At 41.4% G+C, this 23,568-nt stretch overlaps 2 protein-coding genes across 8 annotated transcripts; one reads left to right on the top strand and one right to left on the bottom strand.

The window, feature by feature from the left end:
* Positions 1-146: 146 nt before the first annotated feature.
* On the bottom strand, positions 147-15,712 carry MSH5 (mutS homolog 5). 5 transcript variants are annotated; one of them, XM_074311431.1, is made up of 25 exons: positions 13,347-13,847; positions 13,098-13,230; positions 12,853-12,976; positions 12,514-12,594; positions 12,221-12,283; positions 11,884-12,005; positions 11,576-11,685; positions 11,154-11,189; positions 10,742-10,824; positions 10,026-10,071; positions 7,796-7,934; positions 7,614-7,676; positions 6,310-6,438; positions 5,873-5,945; positions 5,493-5,602; positions 4,907-4,987; positions 4,518-4,605; positions 4,174-4,363; positions 2,908-3,034; positions 1,949-2,098; positions 1,694-1,768; positions 1,019-1,156; positions 590-727; positions 366-439; positions 147-281 (listed from the first exon to the last, which is right to left on the bottom strand). In XM_074311431.1, the coding sequence occupies exons 2-25, from the start codon at positions 13,206-13,208 to the stop codon at positions 170-172; spliced, it is 2,463 nt and encodes an 820-aa protein (XP_074167532.1). In that variant the 5' UTR covers positions 13,209-13,230; positions 13,347-13,847; the 3' UTR covers positions 147-169. The 5 variants fall into 5 exon arrangements, with proteins under 5 accessions (XP_074167532.1, XP_074167533.1, XP_074167535.1 ...); XM_074311432.1 differs by lacking the exon at positions 11,154-11,189 and having other exon boundaries at positions 13,098-15,712; XM_074311434.1 differs by lacking the exon at positions 4,907-4,987 and having other exon boundaries at positions 13,098-15,712.
* On the top strand, positions 12,702-23,548 carry CLIC1 (chloride intracellular channel 1). 3 transcript variants are annotated; one of them, XM_074311444.1, is made up of 8 exons: positions 12,702-12,970; positions 17,597-17,681; positions 17,922-18,009; positions 20,753-20,862; positions 21,122-21,247; positions 21,406-21,512; positions 22,013-22,194; positions 23,144-23,548. In XM_074311444.1, the coding sequence occupies exons 3-8, from the start codon at positions 17,971-17,973 to the stop codon at positions 23,303-23,305; spliced, it is 726 nt and encodes a 241-aa protein (XP_074167545.1). In that variant the 5' UTR covers positions 12,702-12,970; positions 17,597-17,681; positions 17,922-17,970; the 3' UTR covers positions 23,306-23,548. The 3 variants fall into 3 exon arrangements, with proteins under 3 accessions (XP_074167545.1, XP_074167546.1, XP_074167544.1); XM_074311445.1 differs by lacking the exon at positions 12,702-12,970 and adding an exon at positions 16,128-16,178; XM_074311443.1 differs by lacking the exons at positions 12,702-12,970; positions 17,597-17,681 and having other exon boundaries at positions 17,714-18,009.
* The last annotated feature ends 20 nt before the right edge of the window (positions 23,549-23,568 follow it).

Genomic DNA, 23,568 nt, shown 5'->3' on the forward strand with positions numbered 1-23,568 from the left:
CCTTTGCTTTTAGAGGGTCCAGGAAAGCAATGGTTTTTCCAAATTATATGTTTTATTCCTCAAATCATAGTTTTCCCTCAGGCAAACAATACTAAAGTTAGGGGTAGAAGATCTGGAGTTGAAGAGAAGGGATAAAAGAGCACTTGATATCCTGAAGAAAGAGGGCTGATCAGAGAATAGAGGAAGCTGTAGGTAGAACTTGCTGACTCATGAAATTGCTCAAGTCCAATTCGGGATCTTCTAAATCCAGTTTCAGGAACTTATCCACCAAAGCCTGGCAACTAAAGTAGAGAGGGTGTTGGAGAAATAATATGTTTGGGTTTTCTAGAGGAGAAGGAACATGAAAGCTGGGATTGGATGCTCACTTTTCCATCTGATTGTCCTTTAAAAGTCCTTTATCAGGCTTAATTGGCTTTCCTTTTTGGATCAACTCTGAGACCTGGAAAATGAAAAGAAGCAAGATAGGATGGTCAAGAGGTGTGCCTTGAAGATTTTGGAGACTAGATACTGGGTCCAAGAAAAGAGTTAAGGATTCAAGGGGAAAGAAGGCTATGAATTAGTGAGCTGGATGCTATGTATATTCCATTACCTCCAATCCACGAGTAATGAGTTTAGCTGGAAGTCCAGCTTGGGCTGCTGTGTGAGAGGCATGACTGGCATTTGCAACACCTTCTCGGACCTGATATAAGAAGATGAGATCATTTCCATCTCTGCAGGTCTCCATGGTCTTGTGGAAGAGAAAAATGGAAAATCTATCACATACTTTATTTTTCTGAACATCCTGGGATGAGTTGCTTCTTTGAGAGACTGAGGAAAGAGGTGACACATTTCTCTACCCTCAGACTGTAGAGACAAAATTTGGGAAGCTCCCAGAATGATGATAGAAGCAATAATTCTCACCCTTAGCTTTCAGTTTATCAGAAGAGAGGATTATTGTTCATAGAAAACTACCAAACTGGGTTCTGAATTTTAGATTTAGAAGATGCTTTTATCTTAAAGGTAAGATTGGTATCATCACCAGATACTCCACAAGGGATCCAGGAGGCTGCAGCTGAATGAGGCTCACAAAGTTGGTGGCAACAAAGATCTGGGGGCAGTTGGGTCCTTGGTACACCCAGTGTCTGAGAACAGAGGCTAAAAGTGCCAGTCCATCTACCTGAGGAGGGTATATAGAACAGAATAAACTACACCCAGAGAAGGAACACTGGGAATTGAATGTAAAATATTAGCACTACTGTCTATCTACCCAGGTTACTTATACCTTCGGAATCCAATACTTAACATGCAACAAGAAAAATGGATTTACACACATATATTATATCTAGGTTATATTGTAACACATGTAAAATGTATGAGATTGCCTGTCATCTAGGGGAGGGAGTAGAGGGAGGGAGGGGAAAATCTGGAAAAATGAACACAAGGGATAATGTTATAAAAAAAATTACTCATGCATATATACTGTCAAAAAAATGTATAATTATAAAATTAATAAAAGAAAAAAAAAACAGAATAAGGATTACAGGTCATATACAGATCTGTACTTTCTCTATTCCTCAAGTCTGCCCCTATCTTCTCCCTCCATTATTCTCCTTTGACCCTTCCTTTCATTTCCATGTAGCTTTTCTTCTTTTTCCCATCGACCCACTCCCAGTTCCTCCTCTTCTTCCCTGGTTCCTAGTCACTTTTGCCTTACCGTGTTAGTTCCCTTCCCAAACTCATCAATGAGGACCAGGGACCTCTCAGTGGCATTGTTCACAGCTTTTGCCACCTGATAATAGAAATGGAAATGGGAAGATTTCATTCATTCCTCTGACTCTCTACACTTTCACCCCTTTTTCTCAGATAGGAAGAGGGGTTTGTTTCATATATTGAGTGGTTTTCAGGGTGGAGGTTCCCTAAATTACCCCCATCCACTTTGCCACCTTTAGTTCCCTCTGCTCCTTCTAACCTGGTTGAGATCAATCATGAATGTGGAGAGACCAAGGGAGACTGACTCAAAATTGTGGATTCGAGTGAAAATGGCATCTACTGCTCCAACTTCTGCCTTGCCTGCTGGCACAAAGCTCCCTACTAGAGCCATGAAGGTAATCAGACCTATCTGGATGGAGGAGAGGAAAGAAAAGTAGTGAGGATAAGAGTTGGGGAATGACACTGGGAAATGAATGTAAACTGTTATTTTTACCTTCTGAATCCAATTCTTCCTGTGCAACAAAAAATTCGGTTCTACACACATATATTGTATCTAGAATATACTGTAATATATTTAACATATATAAGACTGCTTGCCATCTGGGGGAGGGGGTTGGGGGAGGAAGGGAAAAAATCTGAATAGAAGTAAGTGCAAGGGATAATGTAAAAAATTACCCATGCATATGTACTGTCAAAAAAATGTTATAATTACACATGTAAAATGTATGGTATTGCCTGTCGTCGGGGGGAGGGAATAGAGGGAGGGGGGGTAAATTGGAAAAATGAATACAAGGGATAATATTATAAAATATATATATATATATATATATATATATAATAAAAAAAAATGTTATAATTATAAAATAAAATAAAAATTAAAAAAAAAAAAAAAGAGTTGGGGAATGAAGAAAGACCAGAATCTGTGGGATGAAGTCAGAAATAGGCTAAGATATCTAAAGGAGTTGGGGAACTATGGAAGAAAAAATGGACAAACTTTTAAGATTATGGGTGGGGAATGAACAATTTGTGTCCAACACCAGCCCCAAGATCCCTGATAAAATAATATCCCTATGTCATGCTGAGGTTAAGGAGGAACTAAGTGAAAGAAATGAAAACCAACAAAAAGTGAACCAGAGCCAGATCAAAGCACAGAAATGAAAAGCTCTGAGAGGCAGGTGGTGAAAGTGGTAATAAATCATAAAAAAGGAATCCCCCCACCTGTTTAAGGTAAATGCTTTTTCCTGATGAGTTGGGGCCTGTGATGATTTTGATCCTTCCTCTGTCTCCACCACTCTCAGCAGAGTTTGGTACAAAGGTATGGGAACACAGCTCCATTAGTGGATGTCTAGGAATGGCCAGAGAAAGGTTAACTGTGGAGGCAGCTAGACAGTGCAGTCTGCACCAGTCCTGAAGTCAGGAGAACTGAGAAATTTTTGTGCAAAATTTTTTTTTTTTTTCCTGAGGCTGGGGTTAAGTGACTTGCCTAGGGTCACACAGCTAGGAAGTTTAAGTGTCTGAGAGCAGATTTGAACTCCGGTCCTCCTGAATTCAGGGCTGGTGCTCTATCCACTGTGCCACCTAGCTGCCCCGCAAAAAAATTTTAACTTAATGTAATCAAAGTTGCCCATTTTGCCTTTCATAATATTCTCTAGTTCTTCTTTGGTCATAAATTCCTCCCTTCTCCAAAGATCTAATAGGTAAATTATCCCTTGTTTTCCTAATTTGTTTATGGTACCATTCTTTATGCTCAAATCATGTATCTATTTTGATCTTATTTGGTTATGGAGTGTGAGATGTAGGTCTATGCTGATTTTCTGACATATTATTTTCCAGATTTCCCAGCAATTTTTGTCAAATAGTGAGTTCTTATTCCAGAAACTGGAATTTGGGGTTTATCAAATACTAGATTGCTATGTCTTGATTATGGTGTTGTGTATATCTAATCTATTCCACTAATCTATTTCTTAACCAGTACCAAATGGTTTTGATTACTGCTGCTTTATAATATAGTTTTAGCATTAGCACTGCTAAGCCACCATCCTTTATATATTTTTTTCATTAATTCCCTTGATATTCTTGACCTTTTGTTCTTCCAGATGCATTCTGTTATTATATTTTCTCATTCTATAAAATAATGTTTTGGTAGTTTGGTTGGCATGCCACTGAGCAAGTAAACCACTTTAGGCAGAATTATCATTTTTATTATATTAGCTTAGCCTAGCCATGAATCATTGATATTTTTCCAATTGTTTAGATCTGATATTATTTGTGTGAGAAGTGTTCATATAGTTCTTGGATTTGTCTTGGCAGGTAGACACCCAAATATGGATGAATATTTACAAAAATAAAAAGAAGCTGAAAAATGTCAATTATATTGCCTATTCCTGATTCTTCCTGATGTTCAGGAAGAAGTGCTATGTGAGAGCCATAATGCCCATTCATCCTTCTGGTCCCATTTTGATTCCCACAACATTTAATACTGACCTGCCATCTTGTATTCTCACCCCAGGAATTTTAGAGGAATACTGGGGTCGTGAATAGCCATAATCCCGGGCAGCCCCAGCCAGGGCCAGTAGGACATCTAGTCGGGAAGCAAGATCTATCACGCGGTTCAACATCGGCCCCCTGGATAGCACCTGGCACTGCAGCTGGTACATGAGTAGTGTCTCTCCATCTGTAGGGAACAGGGAGCCCAAAAGAAAGGGAAAGGGAGGAAGACCAAGGAACACAGAGAAGGGAAATGTGAAAACAGGATCCAATAAGAAAGAGTTAATGGAGTTAGAGAAAAGAGAAGGATTCTCTAGGCCAACACCTATCAGTTCACTTACCTCTAATCTCACAATGAAGGTCCCCCAGGATAGAGTCCAATTCCTTGGTTCGGGTACTTCGATAATGTAGCTTCTCTTCAGACAAAAACTGTGGGGACACAGATTAGACCCATAATGGTGCTCACAACTCTTTTTCCATAGGGAGTCCCCTTCTTTTTGACTTCTGATTTTTTTTTTGCTTCTCTCCCCTCTCCCAACTCCTTCCTCCTTTCCATTCTCATTCTCTTTCCTTTGCTCTAGAGCTTACAAAGATCAAACTGTGGGTTGAGGCTGAGAAATAGAATTGCCTTGGTCGCTAACTCAACTCATTCCTCATCTTTGCTACCCCACACCTTAGTTCCTAATCTTATTCACCACCATCCCTATCCCACACAGGACCAGCTTCTCACCATGAAATCTAGACCCATAATTTCAAAGTCACTTCGATCTACCATAAAGGGCAGGCGGGGAATAGAGAGAAGGAAGCCAATCTAGAGAGGTAAATAAGGGAAAATAAATTTAAAGGTTATTCTAAGGCATGACCTTAACTATCCCAGGGTACTCAAAAGACTGTCTTCCATGTTTCCCCAAGAGGCTCTATTGTTCCTTTCAATATCCATTGGGTTCCCCTAGAGGTTTCTGGGTCCATCTATATCCCACCAGAATAAGACTAATGTCCCCTAAAAGCAGAATTGTGCTAGAGCCAGTTTGAAACAGCATAAGCTAACATTAAAATTTTAGCATGTACATTTACAACTAGAAACTGGCAAATACTTAAAATCAGAGCTTGACTTATACTAATTTGTTGATTATCTAGACTTAAGAAAGTAATGGGAAAAAATGTCAATAATATAGATTAAAATGAACAGTAATAGAATACACAATGGTGTACTTTTTTTTCCACTTGGAGAACCAGTTGTCAAACATTTACCAGTGCATCACTGCCCCAAAGTGTCAGGATGAGTTGTAAAGGAGATGTCATAATTCTTCTCTCACCAAGGGGATGTACAGAACACAGCATGAAGGAATACGGCTATCCAGAGTCTCCAGCTCTTTTCGGGCAACTTCTGTGAGGAAACTTGGAAGTCCCATCAGCCTCCGTTTCTCTAGAAAAAGAATAAGTGAATAATGCCGATGTACTTTTCACATATTCTTGAGATAAACTTCACTGGGGCAGGGACTTTGGTCTAAATTGTATATACCTTATTGAGCTCTGCACATCTTTGCTCTTCCAAAAATAAGGACTGATATTTCCTCCTTACACCCTTCTCCAGATTTTAGCCATGGGGGAGGGAGGGAGGTTTCCAGTAATAAGATAACCTTTGATGGAACATATCTATGTTTCAAGAAGATGGGGCCCCTCTCTTTAAACTTACTCTCATCAATATCTGGATCAATGTTGGGTCGGACAGTGAATCTATTTTCAGCAATGCTGCCCTCAAAGTCCACCTAGATGGGGAGAACTTGTTCCTCTCATCATAGTCCCAAATCTACTTCATATTCCTCCCTGCTCCCCACTGTAGTCTTAGGCCTTCTGGATTTTGTCTCTCTCCTCTCAGATAAATCTCTAATAATACTGTAGCCCATCCTTCCCTGCTTCTAATCCCATTCTATTTCCACTTTTGTTTTTCAACTCCCAGTTTTATTGCTCTATTTCCCATCTCTTCCCCTTGCCCTACATTTTTTCCAGTCCCCACAAACCTGTCTTTAATAATTTGCTCCTCCCTCTTTGCTTATTTCTCCCCTTATGCCACCATTCAGTTTCATCCTTCTGCCCTGTTCTCCCATCTCTTCTTTTTCTTTATTCCCTTACCACTTTGTTAATGAGGCAGGCAATGTGGCAGAGGTCATCAGAAAATTCTTGAGTGATATCCCGGAAAAGCTGGGTGGACTGAGGCAGAGATCGACAAGTATCTCGAAGGCCCAGAGCACTATGCACTGTCTGCAGAGGAAGTGGAAAAGAATTGGGGGGGGTTGCTTTCTAGAGTACTCTGAAAAAAAAAAAGATGGCAAAGAAGACACAGAAAAACAGAAATAGTGTGTAACCAATGGTAGAGAAAAAAAGAAGAGGCCATGAAGAAAGACATGTAAACAAAAGACAAATACAAGCAGAGAAAGGCATGCATGGGATGATACAGGTAAAGAAGGGAAGTGCTACTTGGGAGAATAGATTGGCAGAAATTGTATTTGGGTAAGAAAGAGTCAAGAAGGTTGGAGGATATCAATTTGGAACAACTGTTCAAAAAGTTCCTGCAACTTCAGAATCAGAAAATAATCTCTGCCCTCAAGAAGCTTTTACCTTTTAGCTGGAAAAATACATAATAAACATAGATATTTTAATACATTTAATGATTTAAGGATAACTTAATATGAGTGTTCCCTTCTATAAGTCAATCTGATATAAACAATCTTAGACAATTGCTATGGCTAAAAAAACTTCTCTAATTTTGTTAGCCTGTTCTTCAGATAACAGAGTACATTATGGAAAAGAATATTTCTAGGAGAGACATGGTTGGTGCAGAGGCCTCTGGGCAGAAACTAGGTGAACCCATACTCTAAAGTTTGATGTGATCTGTCAGAGCGTGTACTTCAATGCCAAGGCCTTTAATAACCCAGTGAAGTATAGCATGGGAATGAGATCTTAGTACATGAAGTACAGAATAATTGATTATTAATGTGGTAAAATGCTACAAGAAATCATATAAGGAGAAAAAGAAGACCCTGGATGCCTTTTTTGAAATTCTTTCTTACAAGTCTCAGTTTCCTCATCTATGAAATGAAGAAAATGGTCTCACAGGCTCTTTTAGCTTTAAGTTCCATGTTCCTATAATTTGTGTAACTAGGATAGTTGAGGAAAGCTTTCCTGAAGGTGGAACTTGAAATGAGCCTACAAGGTTGGTGAGGATTTGAATAGGCAAAGAAGAGCATTCCAGCATGCATGGAATAGCACAAAGAAAGATGTAGAATAAATTAATGCGGAGCTATTATGTTAGGTATTGGAGGATACAAAGTTCAGAGAAGATAGAGCCCCAGCCCTCATGAGGCTTAGTCTGGAAAGTTCTCTGGAGTTTAGTAGTTAGGGGATAAGGTAGGGATGGGGGAAATAGGAATCCTTACCTCATAGAGAATCTTCCAGTCGCTAACCTTAGTCTGTGACAGGAGCATACGTTTCAGGATAAGCTACAGACAAACCAGACATCTATCATTGCTCCTCTTCTCAAAGGGATCCTAGCATCTAAACTTCCAGGATAGCCCTAATCTCTCCCCTTACTTTGCTTCTCCTACCCTTCCTGGCTTACAGGTACATTCTTGATGTGGCTCAGGAGTCTGTGCAGGGTCAGTGCCATCTCTTGGTTTTGAGGCAGCAGGAAAAACTGGATAACATCTAGACGGGAATTCAGTTCCTCCAAGTCTCGAGTTGGCCGCATCAACCACAGCCTGAGATACGTGCAGAAGAGAGGCTAATGTCTAGTTTTTTTCCTATGTCAGTGGGCTTCTGGCTCAAAAAATCAGTATGTGTACACTATGAGACACTAGAGTGTATTTGTGTGACTTGGTTTTTGTATTCCTAATGGGAAAAGAAGGAACTTATCTAGCACCTACAATGTGCCAGGCACCAAACTAAATAGTTTTTACAAATATTATCTTACTTGACGCTCACAAAAACTCTGTAAGGTGATGCTATTATTATCCACATTTTACAGTTAACAGGCAAACTAGGACTAAATAACTCACCCAGGATCACACAAGTAAGTGTCTAAGGCAGAATTTGAATAGAGAATGGAATGAAGAAATTGAATAGAGAATGAAGACTTGAATAAGTCTTCCTGACTTCAAGCCCAGCCACTGTACCACCTAGCTGCCAAGAAGCAAAGGAAATAATAGAAAGGAAGCAACTCACGAGAAAAGTGTTTTTTAACTCCTGCACCCTCAGAGAGGTAGCAGAGTACATGAAAAGACTCTCAAAGCACAGGATCTATCTTCTTATCCCACCTCTGATGCTTAATTTCCCTGAGCTTTGGAAGCTTCATCTGTAAAATGAGGGGCCTCTTGTAGTCTGTCCCAGCTCTATAATCTACCTTGTAATGCCAAATATATGTGCATCAATTAAAATATCACTCATACACATGGATGCAGAATATTAGAACTGAAGAGGGAGACCTGTATGACTTCAATGATAGAGGGAATTCCCTAAAATAAGGTAACTCCTCTACAACTTTTGATTTTAAGAGCAATGTTTCAAATGCAAATAGAAACATGGAGTGCATATTGAATTATTAACCACATCTCAACATTATTTTAGTATATTTTCATTTATTTTGTTCAATACATCTCAATTACATTTTAATCTGGTTTGGGCCACTCAGAATGTTACTAATCCAGTCTATAGGCCCTGCGCTTGACACCTCTGATCTAGAGCACTGAAAGGCTATTGGATTTGCTCAAGGTCATACTCACTTATATAACCATGAGAGGAGCACTTGGACTCAAGTTTTTCCTGGTTCTGAGATAGGCTATGTGGCAAAGTGGATAGAATGCCTGGGAGTCAAGAGTCAAAAAGACTTGAGTTTGAATCTGTTTGGTTACTTTGGGCAAGTCACTCTGTTATCATCTGCCTTAGTTTCTCATCTATAAAATGGGGATAATAATAGCACCTACCTCTCAGGGTCATTGTGATAATCAAAAGGAATAATAATTGTAAAGTGATTAGCACAATGCCTGGTAGATAGTAAAAGCTATATAAATGCTATACATATATCCATTCTTCACTGCCTCTAGTCTTAGGTTGAAAGAAACTTAAAAGGTTATCTAGCCAAATTTTTTCATTGTACAGATGGAGAAACATATAAACATTCTTGATCAGATGGTAAGTCTGGGTGCTAAGATAAGTGTGTATAAATACGATAAATACTAATATAAACCATACATTTGCATTAATGTATAATATTATTAACTGCCATGTTGGATTTTTTTGCATTTATTTTCTATATGTATATTTATGGTGTATTCATGCATTTTATATGTAATGCATACTCAGTATATATTATGCCCTGTGTGTCTGTAGATATTACATGGTTTTGTTCATGAGTGTTTGTATGTAAGGTAGTTCATTGTATTATTAAAAACACAGAAGCCTAGGTTTCAAGTCTCAGAATTGATGTGACTGACTTTGGACTGTGAACATTTCTGGGTCACAGTTTCTTTATTAAAAGAAACGGGGAAAATAATCTCTGTCCTCCCTATCTCCATGCAAATTGTTTGCCCATTAACCCTTGCTGCAACCAGAAACTATAAAAGGGGTTGTACTCTCTCCTACCATTTCCTGCTTTCCTTGGATGCTTCATATGGAGGTCAGCAAAGCTTCTTTTCTATTTTGTCCCTGGGGGCTTTCAATGGGTTAGATATATAGAGTTGATCACATTTCCCCCCCCCCCATGTAATATTTTTTTGACATTGAAAACTATGATAATAGATGTAAATTGTAAATGACTATGCAATTATAATGTACTATGATTTTAACAGGCTCACCTGAGCAGTTTTTCGCCCCTTTTGGACCTGCACCGGTTGAGAATTCCTGAGAAAGTGGAATTAAACACATCAGGGGTGGGGGAAGAGGAATGGGTGTATCAGACCAAGCAGGGGCATGACCCAATAGGGAGATTAGGATTGAGGCATCAGTGCCTGGGGCCCTGGTGTTGGTGAGGCATGCTCAGGGGCGTTCCCGGATTTAGAACACAAAGGAAGCCAGAGCCAGGTGCCAAGCCACATCCTGAGCCAGCATTATAGAGTATAGGAAAAGGGCAGGGCTGGGTAAATACTATACAAATCACAGAATTTCACATAAAGATAGCAAATTATCTAGGTGACAGCTATATATATATATATATATATATATATATATATATATATATATATATATATATACAGAGAGAAAGAGAAAACATGGGCAAAAGCGTAAATCAGGACAGAAGAAAAGTCAGAGCCTATAAAAGAAACAAAGATAATGAAGAAAAGGAATACATAAATTAATTACACTGATTCTCTTCATCAAAGAAACATAAAATCCAAAGATTCTTAATAACAGAAAAGCTCTATCAAAGGGGACCCAAAAACTGACAGAAACATGAGTGAAATGGCTAGCACTAGCTGATGTGCACATAAACACATAAAGCAGACAAAGCCTTTGTGGGGAAAGAGAATGAATGCCCTGCATTTTCTAGGACAGTGGAGGAGATGCCACCTACCAAACAGGCTGAGCCCCTCCTTTAGTCCACTGACTACTTTGTACACCGATGGATGGGTCTCACTCTTAAATATTTGCAGGACACTGTGGGGAACAGTTGGGGGAGAGAAAGAAGAGGAAGATACAATCTAGGAGTCCAGATGACATGCCCTAAATGGGTGAAGAATCTTTTTAGGTGGAGGCGAGACGCACAATTCTGGGATCTAGAAATAAATTCTTCCCTCAATTGCCTTTTTTTCCCTTTTAGAAAAGATGATATAGCATCTCTTTTCCCTACTCCCATCCATTCTGCCCTCTTTCTCTAGATAAATCTAGGATCAGAGAAGATACCTCATTAGGCTTTTTAGAGCATTAGGGATTTAATCCTCCTTTTCACCTTCTCCTAAAATCTGTCTGTCTCTTTATCTCCTTACCTATAAGTATCCTGGTCTATGCTCACGAGATCTGTTCTGAGGATAGGAGACAAAGCAAAAAGGCAAGTAAGATTGGAGAGACTCCCATTATTCCCAAAGTCATTTTAGCTTTTGAACATCTGTGTCCTCTATATTGACCTTGTGTTGTTAACCTCAAAATCTATATGGAAAAACTTCCAAAAAATTAGAAACTATACAAAGGTGGAAAAGGCTGCTTCATGAAGTAGTGAGTTCCCCATCACTGAAAGTCTTCAAATAAAAACTGGATTGTTGTCAGGAGAGGATGTTGTGCATGGGATTTTTGTTCACTCACCTATGAATCAGTACCGGTGGCTTCTAAGATTTCTTGCCCTTCTCTGACTTCTATCACATTCCCCTAGTCCTATTCTCCCCCCCCCCCCAACATTGGGTGGGTTACCTACAAGACAAATTTCTTGAAGCCTAGAATTGGGACGTTGACACTACCATCTTCCAGTTCCACACTGACTCTTCTCCGATTCAGAAACTTGAGCAATCCTCCTAGAGCTTGTATCTAGTGATAAGAGGGGCAAGGGCAAGGGGAGAGATGTGTCAAGTCCCTCTGAGGACATGAATGGTATGATAGAACCTAACTAGAAGCTTTTTTAGGGACCAGCTAGGTCTCCCTCCCATGGCCTCTGATCTGGTCTGGGGCAGTTTTCTTCCTCCCAGACCAACTTTCCCTTCTGCCACCCTCAAAAACCCTTCTAACCATGAGAGGACAATCGAATGGGATGATGGAAGAGAGGAAGAGGATTTTCTCAGTATATGTCAAGGATTCTGGGATGAAGGAAAAGTTACCAGAGAGGATGCGCTGTTTGCTTATTTCTAGACCTGTGGAGATAGGGTAGTTGAAGAGACAAGTCACAGAATATCAGAACTTTAGTGTGTTTAGAGATCATGTAATCTAATCCTTTCATTTTAGGGCTGGAGTTGGGGGAAGGAGGTAGCTACCCTTGGTGATGGTGACATAGTATAAGAAAAATAAAGAATGAGGGTGAGGAATGGGGCTATTGAGTCAGGATAAAAGTTATGGGTTGGGCTGATACCAAAATCCACACGAGGCAACAATACAGTTTCGGGGATCCCCAGTTGCTTGTGTTCAGGTGAGACTGCAGGAGAAGCAGAGAAGGATGGCTTCAGCTTGAGGCCCCCAGTTTATCTCTTTCCCTTTAGCCTCCCCCAAGATTGTCAGCCCTGGTTGTCTCCCAGATGCAACAGCCCTCTTCCAGATATTATTAGTTCTCCCCCAAAATTTCTACTGACACCTAATCTCCTAGACATTAAATGCATTCATACACTCACAAGGCACCACATACAAAGTTCTCCCTCAAGCCCTCACCCAGGCCCTCTAGAAAACGAGCCATGTTCTCATCTTGCTTGGCGCTTGTAATGATGGATCTTGGGTTGATTTCATCCACAACTTGATAGGAGAAAATAGACTTAGTTAAGTGCAACTTAGAAGCCCTCCCATTGGCCGAAGCCTTGTCACCCCAAGAGGCCACTTGCATGCTGGGACCTGGACAGGAAGGCCAGGAACTGGGAGCGTGGGGACGACAGGCCCATCAGGGCAGGGAGAGGAGATTGCTAAAAATGAGCTTCACAAGAAGGGCTGAATAGAATGAATTAGGGGCAGATAGTATCACTGTTCATCCTGCAGCCTCCTGAGGACTGTTCTCACCTCTCTGGAGAAGTTTAAGGTGATCACACTCAGGAGTGTCTGGCAGGAAATAGATGGTGGAGTCGGCGCTGTCGTAGTAGGCCATGCCCAGGCATCCAGAATGCCACAGCACACACAAGTAAGTCTGCCGGAGTAACCGTGGTCATTTCCAAACTACTGCTGCCATCCCCAGCTCTGCAGGGGCCCGCTGACCCCCTTTGTCTGGGCAGAGACGGGGTTTCCGTGCAGCCCCCCCTCCCCCCCACCTCTGTTTGTTCCTCTTCCTCCTCCTCTTCTCCATCCTGCTCTAGAATGGAAGGGACTTCTGCTCCCTGATCGTGCAGGATGCCACTGGTTTGGGCTCCCAAGAAAGCCATGGTTCTCGGGGACCCCAGGAGTCTAGAAGAAGAAAAGATGCCAGCCTGAGCGTCCTTTTCTTCCCCTAACCCCAGCCCCTCCCCGAAGTGCTCCAGTGCTCCACCTAGGGCAGAACCCCACGTATAAAAATGTCGAACCAGCGAGTGAAGGATCCTAAATTTCAAGGCAAAAGACAATGTAAGTGATAATCTAGTTCATTCTCTGCAATTTAATCAGTGAAGAAAGAAGTCGAGGACCAGAGTAACTGATTGCCGTGCCCAGGATCACACAGCAAGTCTCTGGCCACTAAGGCACAGCAGGCCCGGGCAGGCTTCCCTGAGGAAGGCGGTGGGAAACGACAGGGGGCGGGGCCGGGGCGCTCCGGGAGAGTTTGCAATTTGCCTTTTTTTTCCCCACTTCGAGAGCTGAGGGCGGGGCGGGGATGGGAAGAGCTGGGAATTTAGTCAAGTAAATCTACTCGAGGGAGGCCCCAAATCTCGCTCCGCTACAACGCGCCCCCCGGCTCTTCCTCCAGACGCGGCCACACCTACAGACTGGGAGAGAAGGGGAAGAGAGCGAAGTGTGGCAAGGAAGAAAGGAGGGGCGCGCCCTCCCCCCGCGCACGCGCGCCGCGGCAGGGCCGAAGAAGGAGGGTGGGGTGAGTCTGGCCGGAAGCTCTCGGAGTCCGGGGGGAAGGTCGGATTGCCTTTCTGGCCCGAGGAGATGAAGGCGCGTGACTCAATTCCGAAAGCTTATTGGTGGATCTTCACTCAGGGGTGGAGCTCTGCCTTCAAACTTCCCGCCTTTTCGAGTTGAAGGGAAGGGGGAAGGGAGTTGTCTGGTCTTGGAGTGGAGGATGAGCGGGAGAGCTGGGGAGGGGAGGGGGAGATTCTTAAAGAGACCAAGGCTCCTGGGTAGAGAAGAAGATTCCGTGGCAAATAAACAATACGTGCTAATTAAGTGATTAAGTGAATTTGAGTTCATTTTAAAATCTGTTCATCTTGACATAAAAAACAGATGTATCCCAGTCACCAAACTATGCATAATTTTTGCCCCAGCCTACACCAATGTAAGTAAGGTCTGTCCCCGAGAGATCAAACAAAGACGAAAAGGCTCTCTGGGCAAAAACACTTGTAGTGGCAGAGAACCGTGAACTAAGGGAGTGCCCGTCAAAGAGCTAAGCAAAATCAGGCCCGGAAAACGATTTCTAAAAGAAAAATACTGTAAAAACTTAACTGATCAAAGCCACGACCGACTCTGACTTAGAGCATTATCACTTGAGAAGGGAGGCATTCAGACACTTCCTGCCTCTTGACAAAGAAATGATGGATTCAGAATGCGCAGAATGAGACACACATTGTTAGACCTGGGACTTTCTTTTTCTTGACTATGTATATTTGTGATAAGGTTTTTATTTTTCCTAATCAGTGGAAGAGAGAAAAAATAAACACTTCTTAATTTTAAAAAGACAATAGGATAAAGAACGACATAATAAAAAAGGATGTATAATTTTAGGTTTTTTGTTACAATATTAATTTTACTTTAGAAATGAGTTTGCCATTCTTTTTATTATGTCTAAATATATCGCTCCTCTCCTCTATCCAGAGAACCATCCATTATAACAAAGAAGAAAGTTAATTACTTTTTCAATTTAAAAGAAATATGTTTTTTAAAAGTAAGTCAGTTTCAGCAAAAGTAGCCCCTCTATCAAGTTTGATGCTATAGGCCATATTCCCAAACTTTTGAAGAAGAGCCAGATGGGAATTTTCTCTGCTTTAGGGCCAAACTTGTCTTTATAGAAGACAGCTAAATTCCAAAAGCATTCCAAAAGCAAGATCATTTCCCTCTGACTGATAAAGTGAGAGGGTCATAAAAGTAACTGTTTCCTATTTTTACCCCTTACATAAAGTCTCTTCCTAATACAGAGGACATGCCCTACACCTCTTCACTTGAAGACAACCTTAGGCTAAGCTGTAAAGTGGGGCCACTTTTCTATTCTCCCAGGAAGGCATCTTCTACTTCTCCCAGATACTCCTCAAAATGTCTACCCCACACCCTGAGTAGGATATACTAGTATGTTGGAGATAGACTGGAAAGTGTTGACTTAATTTTTAGTATGAGCATTTACATCTTAGAAATTTGCAATTAATATAAATCATTTATTTTTATTGATTTGCCCTTTTAATTATTGATTTAAACTTATTGCTTTATTGTTTTGTTGGCTATGAAAACTTAAGAAAATGGTGGAGAAAATGTTCATAATGCAGATTATACATAGTCCATTTTTGGAAAGCTCCTGGTTAAATATCTGCCTCTGGTTGTGTACCTCCCAGAGTCCTCTTCTTCTTTTTGGTGTTATGTCAACAAGTGGATAGTCAAAAGACTGGGGATGATCTGATGAAGAGTGAAGTAAATCTAGTTGATGGAACAATATGCATAATGATTATAATAATATAAATGAAAAAAAAAACTCTCAAAAGTGAATGTTGCAAAAGTACAAAAAATAAACATGCTTTCAGATCTTTTCAATGTATTATCAGTTCTGCTGATTTTTTGTCTCTTCCTCTTTATTTCAAAAATATTTGTTATATGAGATAGCTTTCTGGAAAGGGGTTGGTAAGGGATAATAGGAGAAATTTTGATGATGTAAAAATAAAAGATATTAATAAAATTAATTTTAAAAAATAGTAGTTAACAGAAATGAACCCTGCAGGAGGGATGGGAATTAGGGGAGGATTTAGGTAACCACAATTAAAGGAAAAGACTAGTGGTTGGAAAATCCTCTTGAGGAACAGAGGTAGGAATGAGGAGATTTGGGTGAGTTATGGAGCAATAATAAGAATGTGGAAATACATGGGAGGAGAACACTAGCACTAGGGAGTGTCAAATGGGGGGATGGGCAGAGGGCCACATGTTAGCAGATTAATTCAAATCAGGGTGAGAATAGATTGTGGACTGGTTTACAGAAACTACTGCTGATTTATAGAAAGGTAAGGAAAAGCAAAGTAGAAACTGGGAGAAGATTAGGGGGAAAAAGGGAAGAAAATGTTTTCGAATATATGCTCAAGGAGAAAGTGTTTGTGTGTCAGAAACAGAGGGGAGAAAAATGGATAGACAGAGACAGAGAGAGTTAGAGGAAAACATGAAAAAAGGAAGGGGGAACAAGAGACAAAATGTGTCCAGAAAGGTAGGGAATGGGATTTGTCTCTGATGGCCTAATTCAGAGATGAAACCCCCTATCAAATCCATGGAACTTGGATGGATGCCCTAAGGAAAAGGTGGCAGGCCCCTAACAGTTGGGAGAAGTTTAATAGCACAGGGTTGCCAGCCAAAAACAATTATTGATAACAAAGACAGCTGAAGCTGCTCTACTAGTTGAGAGTGGGGGAGGCTACTATGGGGAGTGGGAGATGGAAGAGGCTGCAATACAGATTTAGTGTACAGGTACAATAATATCTATTTTAGTACAAAATCCATTTTTTTGCCACTCACTCCCTCATTGCCCCTAACTGAGGTCACATTTGAAGCCAAATAAAATGTAAACAACAGCTATTTCCACCTTCTTCGTGGGAAAGAAGTTTGAGTTTTGGGAATCATCCATAAACAGCCTAAAACACTCTAAAAACAGTGAGGTTGTTCCTGTGCCTCTAGAACATTCCAAAGCTGGGACACTTTCTAGTTGTGAAAGGCTACTAGTGCTATCTAGACATAGAGAAACGCCTTTAAACCCGAGAGGAAACCACCAACTGTCATATTTTTTTCCCTACTATGTCCTCATTTCTCCTTGTCCATGAAGTTTCTTCTGCTTCTTCTAATCTTTCTCTTGCTCCCTGGAGTGAGTTTCTCCGTTTCAGAAGTAAAGGCATTGGGTGGTGAAGGAACACGGAATGACAGGATTAACACTAGGAAGTAACGGGAGAAGAGAGGCTCAGGACCCAGGGATGTAGCTGGGAGATGGTTCTGAGGAATTAACCATCACTTCCCACCTCCATCCCTGCGTGTCTCAGTAGGGTGGTAATGGAAAGTTATTTCTTTTAAGTTCTTCACTATTAAGTCTTATCACCTCATCTGTCTGACTTCTGGTTTGATTTAGTGTGGAACCAGGAGAGGAAACCTCAGGATTCAGGTATATTTTTATAACTCAAGCAATTAAGTACCTCATCACCTCCATCACTTTCTCCCTAAACAGCCAGTCAACAGTGACTGAGCTACAGAAGGGCTAGAGAAGAAGGGAGCGATGAGGTGATCCTCCCCCCCTGCTTCTCAAGGCTCCCTAGTTCTAGGTGTCAGATTACATGTATGGGGTAGAGGAAAAGCAGGAGTCAATAATCACTGGAAATAAGACAAAAAGGAAGGAGCATAAGGGAGCTCCAGATAACTAGTCCCATTCTCCCCTTCCCCTAACCAGGACTTTCTCTGGGAGCTGGATTACCCTTCCTCTCCATTTCCAGAATCCAGGAGTCCTCCCTACTTCTCTTGGGCTGGATTGGTTGGTGAGTCATCAGCTCATAACTCTAGCCTGGGCGGGGGAAAGGTAGAGGAGGAGCTAGGGGCGAATGAGGGGGTAGAGTGGGGGGGGGGTGTGAAGAATCTGGACCTAGCTGGAGTGTGTGTGTGTGTTTGTGTGTGTTTGTGTTTTTTGGTTGGTGAGCAACGAGGGGGAGTCCCAGGACTTTTGGGGGGAAAGCTTCTGAAACTTCACAACCCACTTTCCCTTCCCCGGCCCCTCCCAGTTCCCCCTCCCTCTCCAGTGCCTACTGCTTCCTGGTCGCAGTCGTAGCCATGGCTGAAGAGCAGGCACAGGTTGAGCTGTTCGTCAAGGTAAGAACATCTGTCCTTCTACTCATACACATCAATGAATTTAATTTTGCTCCTTCCCATTCTCTTCTACTTCTCTCCCCAAGTCCCTTTATTCTCTTTTCCTTCCAGCCCTGTGTGGGTTTGCCTCCAGGCAAGAGCCTCAGTGGCAGGGTTTTTGAGGGGATGGGGGTAGAATGGAAAACACTATCTTTCTTCAGCCTTGGATCCCTCTGATTCTTCATCAACAGTTTGTAAAAGTGCAGATTTTCAGATCTGTGAGAAACAAAAGAGTGAGGCTGAAGGAGAGTTGTGAAAACTAGGGTGATGGGAGGTGCAGAGCAAACCTGGGCTCGAGGAAAGTGCTGCTACGTGGGGTGACTGTGGGGGATTGTGGGGGGAAGAGGATTTTCAGCAATATGATGAGTTACTCCCGTGCCCTCACACTCCCCAAAGATTAGAAGTTAGAAAAATATGTGGGGGTTGGAGGTGCGGTGGTAGTGCAGGAGTGAGTCATGGGGTAGGTGGAAAGAAGTAAAGAAAAAAGTGCTGGGTAGGGCTGCTATTCCTTAGGCTGATTAGGAAGAAGGAAGACCTCTGTGCTTAAGGAAAATTAGAGAAAAGGAGAACCAGCTGAGGGAAGAAGAGGGATTGATAGGAGAGAAGCTTGGGGAGAGGAAGGATCTGGGAGGAATGAGTAACCCACTAAGATGACAGCAATTATGGGAATGGAGGAATGAAAGGAAAGGGAGGAGACTGTTAAAGGGCAGAGAGTTTAAGGGAATAGTTTTGTGGAAGGAGCAGGAAGGGTTGCGCTATAAGGTCCGTAGAAAAGGCAGGGAGAATTGGGAGTGATAGATGAAGAAAAGAACAGAAGGGATTCTCCCTTTCTTTGTGAAGTGATCAATTAGAAGTTCTTAGAGCTTTAGGAACCTAAAAGAAAGTTCTTCTCCCATGGCATCCAAAGTGTGAGGATCAAGGTGAAGACTGGACTTTGGGTTATTTCCCTTAATCTCCCGATAGCTCCCTGACTTCCTTTCCTCAGCTTCTTTCTGTCACATCTCCCCTTCTCTCTCTCTCTCTCTCTTTTTTTTTTTTTTTTTTTCTGAAGCAATTGGGGTTAAGTGACTTGCTCAGGGTTACACAGCTAGGAAGTATTAAGTCTCTGAGGAATGATTTGAACTCAGGTCCTCCTGACTTCAGGACTGGTGCTCTATCCTGCCACCTAGCTGCCCCCAACACATTTCTGTGACACTCCCAGTCCTGTCTGGCCTTCTCTTTTCTGTTTCACTCCTCTCCTCCACAACCCCTCTTTTTTTTTTTTTTTTTTTTTTTTTCTTTTTTTTTTTCAGCCTCCTGCGGGTGATCTCTTTCCTTAGCTTTCCTTATGCTTCTTAATTCCTTCTCTTTTCTCTCTCCTTCCCTTCTTTTCCTCTTTTTGTGTTATCCTTCCCCTCTTCAATTTCTGTATTTTGTTTTTTGCTTTCCTTTAATTCAATTCCTTAAGCAAACAGGAAAGTGCTGGTTTAGGTGAGGTCCTTATCTCCCTACTCCTATGCCAGCCTCAGGGCTTATTTTTAGAGGAATTACTAAGGGAAAAGCTCGGGACCTAGTTGTCCCCTGGCTGGGGAGATCTGGAGACTGAGAGGTCCAATGTGGTGTTTGAAAGAAAGCAGTATAGATTTTAGTGAAAGGGAGGGACTATACATAAGGCTTAGGCTAACTAGGCCTCAGAAACTGCTATTTTCCCTCACCTCCAGGAAGGAAGTGGGCTCAGACCGGAGACTTGCAGAAATGAATCACTCTCAGTCAAGTTGTGGGGGTGGGGGGAAGTTCCCAGGGAGATGAGGTCACCACTTGCTAATCAGAGGTTACTGCCCCTTTACATTCACCTATTCCTGGACAGAACTGGGAACCCTCCATCCACACCTAGACATACTGAGAGTGGTAGAAGAATTTTAGAGAGCTCTTAGGTATTGGGTACCAAATACCAGCTCTCCTTTCCCCATCTCCTACTTTCTTCAGAATCAAGGCTACTAGCCCTACAAGTTCCCCATTATAATACAGTCCTCATCTGTTTCCTCTTACATATGGAATCCAGTTTTCATCCTCCCATTTCTGCTTCTAATAATTCTGACCCTTACCCCCTTCAAGCCCAAATTTTATTCAGGTACAGGTGTTCTTCCTGAAATAGCACTTCCCCAGTCCTGGGTCCAGCCTGGCTTCTTTCCTCCAACAGAAATGACTGAGGGGACTACTTTGGAGAGTTTAGTGATGTTGGGCTGGGGGTGTGGAAATCTTTGGACAGAAGGCACTTTGGTCAGGGGAAAAACATGATAAACAAAGTCAGAACAGAGCTGTTACACAGTATTCATGTCAGAAAGAAGCATGGAAATGTGGAAAGACCTCAGAAGACTTGGGTTCGTCTGAGTCCTAAGTACTTTCTAGTTCTATGACCTTGGATATTTGTCTTCACTTTCTTTGTCTGTAAAAGGAGTAAATAATCTTTGAATTTTCTTTTAGCTGTAATATTGTGAAGCTATAAAATGTTTGAAAATGTCACCCTAATATCTCATGACTATCTGTCAGAGGTTTTGAGCCTTTATTGTAACATATATAACACTTAGAAAATTCCTATGTACTGAGAACAAACTTTTCTGGCATCAATTGCATTAAAGGCAATATTAAAGAATGTTCCTCATGTAAACTTTGTGTTGTTTGTGCTTCTAAGGAAGACCTTTCTGACTTTTGGGGGGATATATTTCAGGCTGGCAGTGATGGTGCCAAGATTGGGAACTGCCCCTTCTCCCAAAGACTTTTCATGGTGCTATGGCTTAAGGGTGTTACCTTCAATGTCACTACTGTAGACACCAAGAGGTGAGAGCCTGCTTTTACCCACTCTTACCCACCTCCACCCTTTCTTTCCTGTCTTTTATTCTTTCTCTAGCTCTACTCCCCATTCCTCTTTCTACCTACCCTCTTTTCCTCCTATACCTCACCGACCTGCCCATCTTCTTTTTCTGTATCGAATTTCTCTCCTGAGGTTACTTCCTACTACCAATACTCTTTCCCATCTTCTTTGACTTTCTGAAATCCCAAGTCACTATCCCCGCTGATAACTGGATTCCTGCTGCAGGAGAACAGAGACAGTACAGAAGTTGTGTCCTGGAGGTCAGCTCCCATTTTTACTGTATGGCACTGAAGTACACACAGACACTAACAAAATTGAAGAGTTTCTGGAGGAGGTGCTGAGTCCCCCTAGGTATGTTTGGGGAACCTGGGTTGGGAAAGAGCAAGAAGATCAGAGGAATGAGGAAGAAAGTGTGAAATCTGAAATGTCTGGGACGGAAGCAGTCCCAGGTTGTCACATTTTACTTAGTACATCTCCTTTTTATTACCGTATCTCCCACCTGATCCCAGGTACCCCAAGTTGGCAGCTAAGAACCCAGAATCCAACACAGCTGGCCTAGATGTCTTTGCCAAATTTTCTGCCTACATCAAAAATTCAAATCCAGCACTCAATGCCAGTAAGTCTGAAGGGCCAGAGGCCTGGTTCCTGATAGTAATGTGGGAACTGGGTGGGCAAAGTGGGGGACTGGAAAGTCCATTACCAGGGGAGAACAGGCCAGGAAGCAGAAGATAGAAGGGAAAAAATGTTAATAGTTTATAGGTGAGGGAAGCAGGGATTCACTAATATTCTATCCCAACCTTGCATTATAAAGTCCCTCTTTCTAATAGATCCCTATATCTCCCTCCATTCTCATTATCTTCATACTGAACCATTTGAATCTCCATAATTGTTTCCCAGGCTTCTGGTTCCATTAGTTCTACTGCATGAACTTATTTTCATTCCATAATTAAGCATTTGGACCCTTAATTTACTGCTTAATTTTCTTAGCTACTTTCTGGTCTCTTATTAGCAGTCCCTTTTTTTTTTTTTTTTTTTTTTTTCATGGTCTATATTCTTTTCTGTTCTGATTGTTTCTATGAGACTTTCTCCATCATTTTGGTCCTAATTCTTCAACAGATTTAGAGAAGGGGCTGTTGAAAGCATTGAAGGTTCTGGACAATTATCTGATATCACCACTTCCAGAGGAGATTGATGAGACAAGTGCAGAAGATGAAGGTGTCTCCCACAGAAAGTTTCTAGATGGTGATGAGCTCACATTGGCTGATTGCAATCTACTGCCCAAGCTCCACATTGTACAGGTAAGTAGCTAAGGTGACTTTCCTTTGGAGAGCACAACTGTCTTCATAAGAATCACCATCTCTTCTCAGTGGTGACTTTCTCATAGCTAATAATGGTATATGACTCAATGTTCCTTAAAGTTCATTTCTGGTTTCTGTTTAATTGAGTTGGCTCCCCAGACTGAGCCCAGAGGTTCTTCGTGTCTATGACACTTTTTAGCTGTGTGACCCTGGGCAAGCCTCAACTCTTTTCTCCACCCTGTTTTCTCATCTATAAAATGGGGATATTAGCACCTAACATATAGTGTTGTGAGGATCAAATGAGAACATATAAATCTCTTCACAAATCTTTATATATATATTTTTACTTTAATATAAATTTCTTCCTCTTGTGATCCTTTTATGTATTTAAAAACATTTTTTAACTAATAAAACTAAGAGTTTTTATTAAAAAAAAACTTTTGGTTAATTTCTTTCTTTTTTTAAAAAAATTTTCAGCACTGACAATTGCAAAACCTTTTATTCCAATTTTTCCCCTCTTTCCCCCCACCCCCTCCCCTAGATGCAAGTAGACAATTTTTTTAGACATCATTTTTAATTGGGCTGACAAAGATTTATGTAGTGAAGTGCTTTTTGGCAAGGCCTTATAAATAAAGAGTAGAATTTGGTTAGATGCAACAGAGGGTAAAAAAGAAGGAAAGCAAATTATGGGAACAAAAATAGAGTGGACTACTTTTGATATTTGTAGAGGGCTTGGGCAAGGGGCTCGTGGTGAACTTGAGATGTCATTTGGGGTCAGATTGTAAATACTTTAAGTTTCAGACCAAAGAATTTGGAATTTATTCTATAGGAAATGTTGAAGGTTTTAGGGTAAGAAATATTGATACAACACATTAATAGACTTCCACTGTGGTCACTGTGAGCATCAGCTAATTATGTTATTTGTGTCTCTCCTCTCTTTCTCCAATAGGTTGTATGTAAGAAGTATCGGGGATTTTCCATTCCAGAAGAGTTTCGAGGGGTGCAAAGATACCTGCATAATGCCTATGCCCGAGAAGAGTTTGCCTCTACCTGTCCAGATGCTGAGGAGATCGAGCTGGCTTACGAGCTAGTAGCCAAAGCCCTACAGTAGCGTGGACAAAACTTCTTTCTAATTCTCTCCTACTTCTTTCACAAATGACTTGATAAGGCTTCTCAATGAGCACATTTCTAGATGGCCACTGAGCACAGAATTTGAAATAAAGCACAGAAGGTTGTTGGGAGCAGGATGGGGAGGAAAATGAGTGGGTTTTGTATGTTTGTTTTTTTTTTTTTTTTTTTTTTTTGCAGGGGTCAGGATGAAAACATTTCATAAATAAAACAAATTAAAATAGTATGTTCTTCTCCTGGTGTTGG

The sequence above is a fragment of the Sminthopsis crassicaudata genome, chromosome 4 (genome assembly GCF_048593235.1).
Source record: "Sminthopsis crassicaudata isolate SCR6 chromosome 4, ASM4859323v1, whole genome shotgun sequence".
NCBI lineage: Eukaryota > Metazoa > Chordata > Mammalia > Dasyuromorphia > Dasyuridae > Sminthopsis > Sminthopsis crassicaudata.

What these genes read in the sequence shown, in the direction of transcription:
- MSH5 (XM_074311431.1), bottom strand. Translation starts at nt 13,208, where the DNA reads ATGGCTTTCTTGGGAGCCCAAACCAGTGGCATCCTGCACGATCAGGGA. An exon ending in CCTTCATTGTGAGATTAGAG is followed by an intron (nt 4,364 to 4,517) that starts GTAAGTGAACTG and finishes TGTTCCCTACAG; the next exon opens with ATGGAGAGACACTACTCATG. An exon ending in GATCCCTTGTGGAGTATCTG is followed by an intron (nt 728 to 1,018) that starts GTGATGATACCA and finishes CTCTTCCACAAG; the next exon opens with ACCATGGAGACCTGCAGAGA.
- CLIC1 (XM_074311444.1), top strand. Translation starts at nt 17,971, where the DNA reads ATGGCTGAAGAGCAGGCACAGGTTGAGCTGTTCGTCAAG. An exon ending in ACTACTGTAGACACCAAGAG is followed by an intron (nt 20,863 to 21,121) that starts GTGAGAGCCTGC and finishes TTCCTGCTGCAG; the next exon opens with GAGAACAGAGACAGTACAGA. An exon ending in GAGGTGCTGAGTCCCCCTAG is followed by an intron (nt 21,248 to 21,405) that starts GTATGTTTGGGG and finishes ACCTGATCCCAG; the next exon opens with GTACCCCAAGTTGGCAGCTA.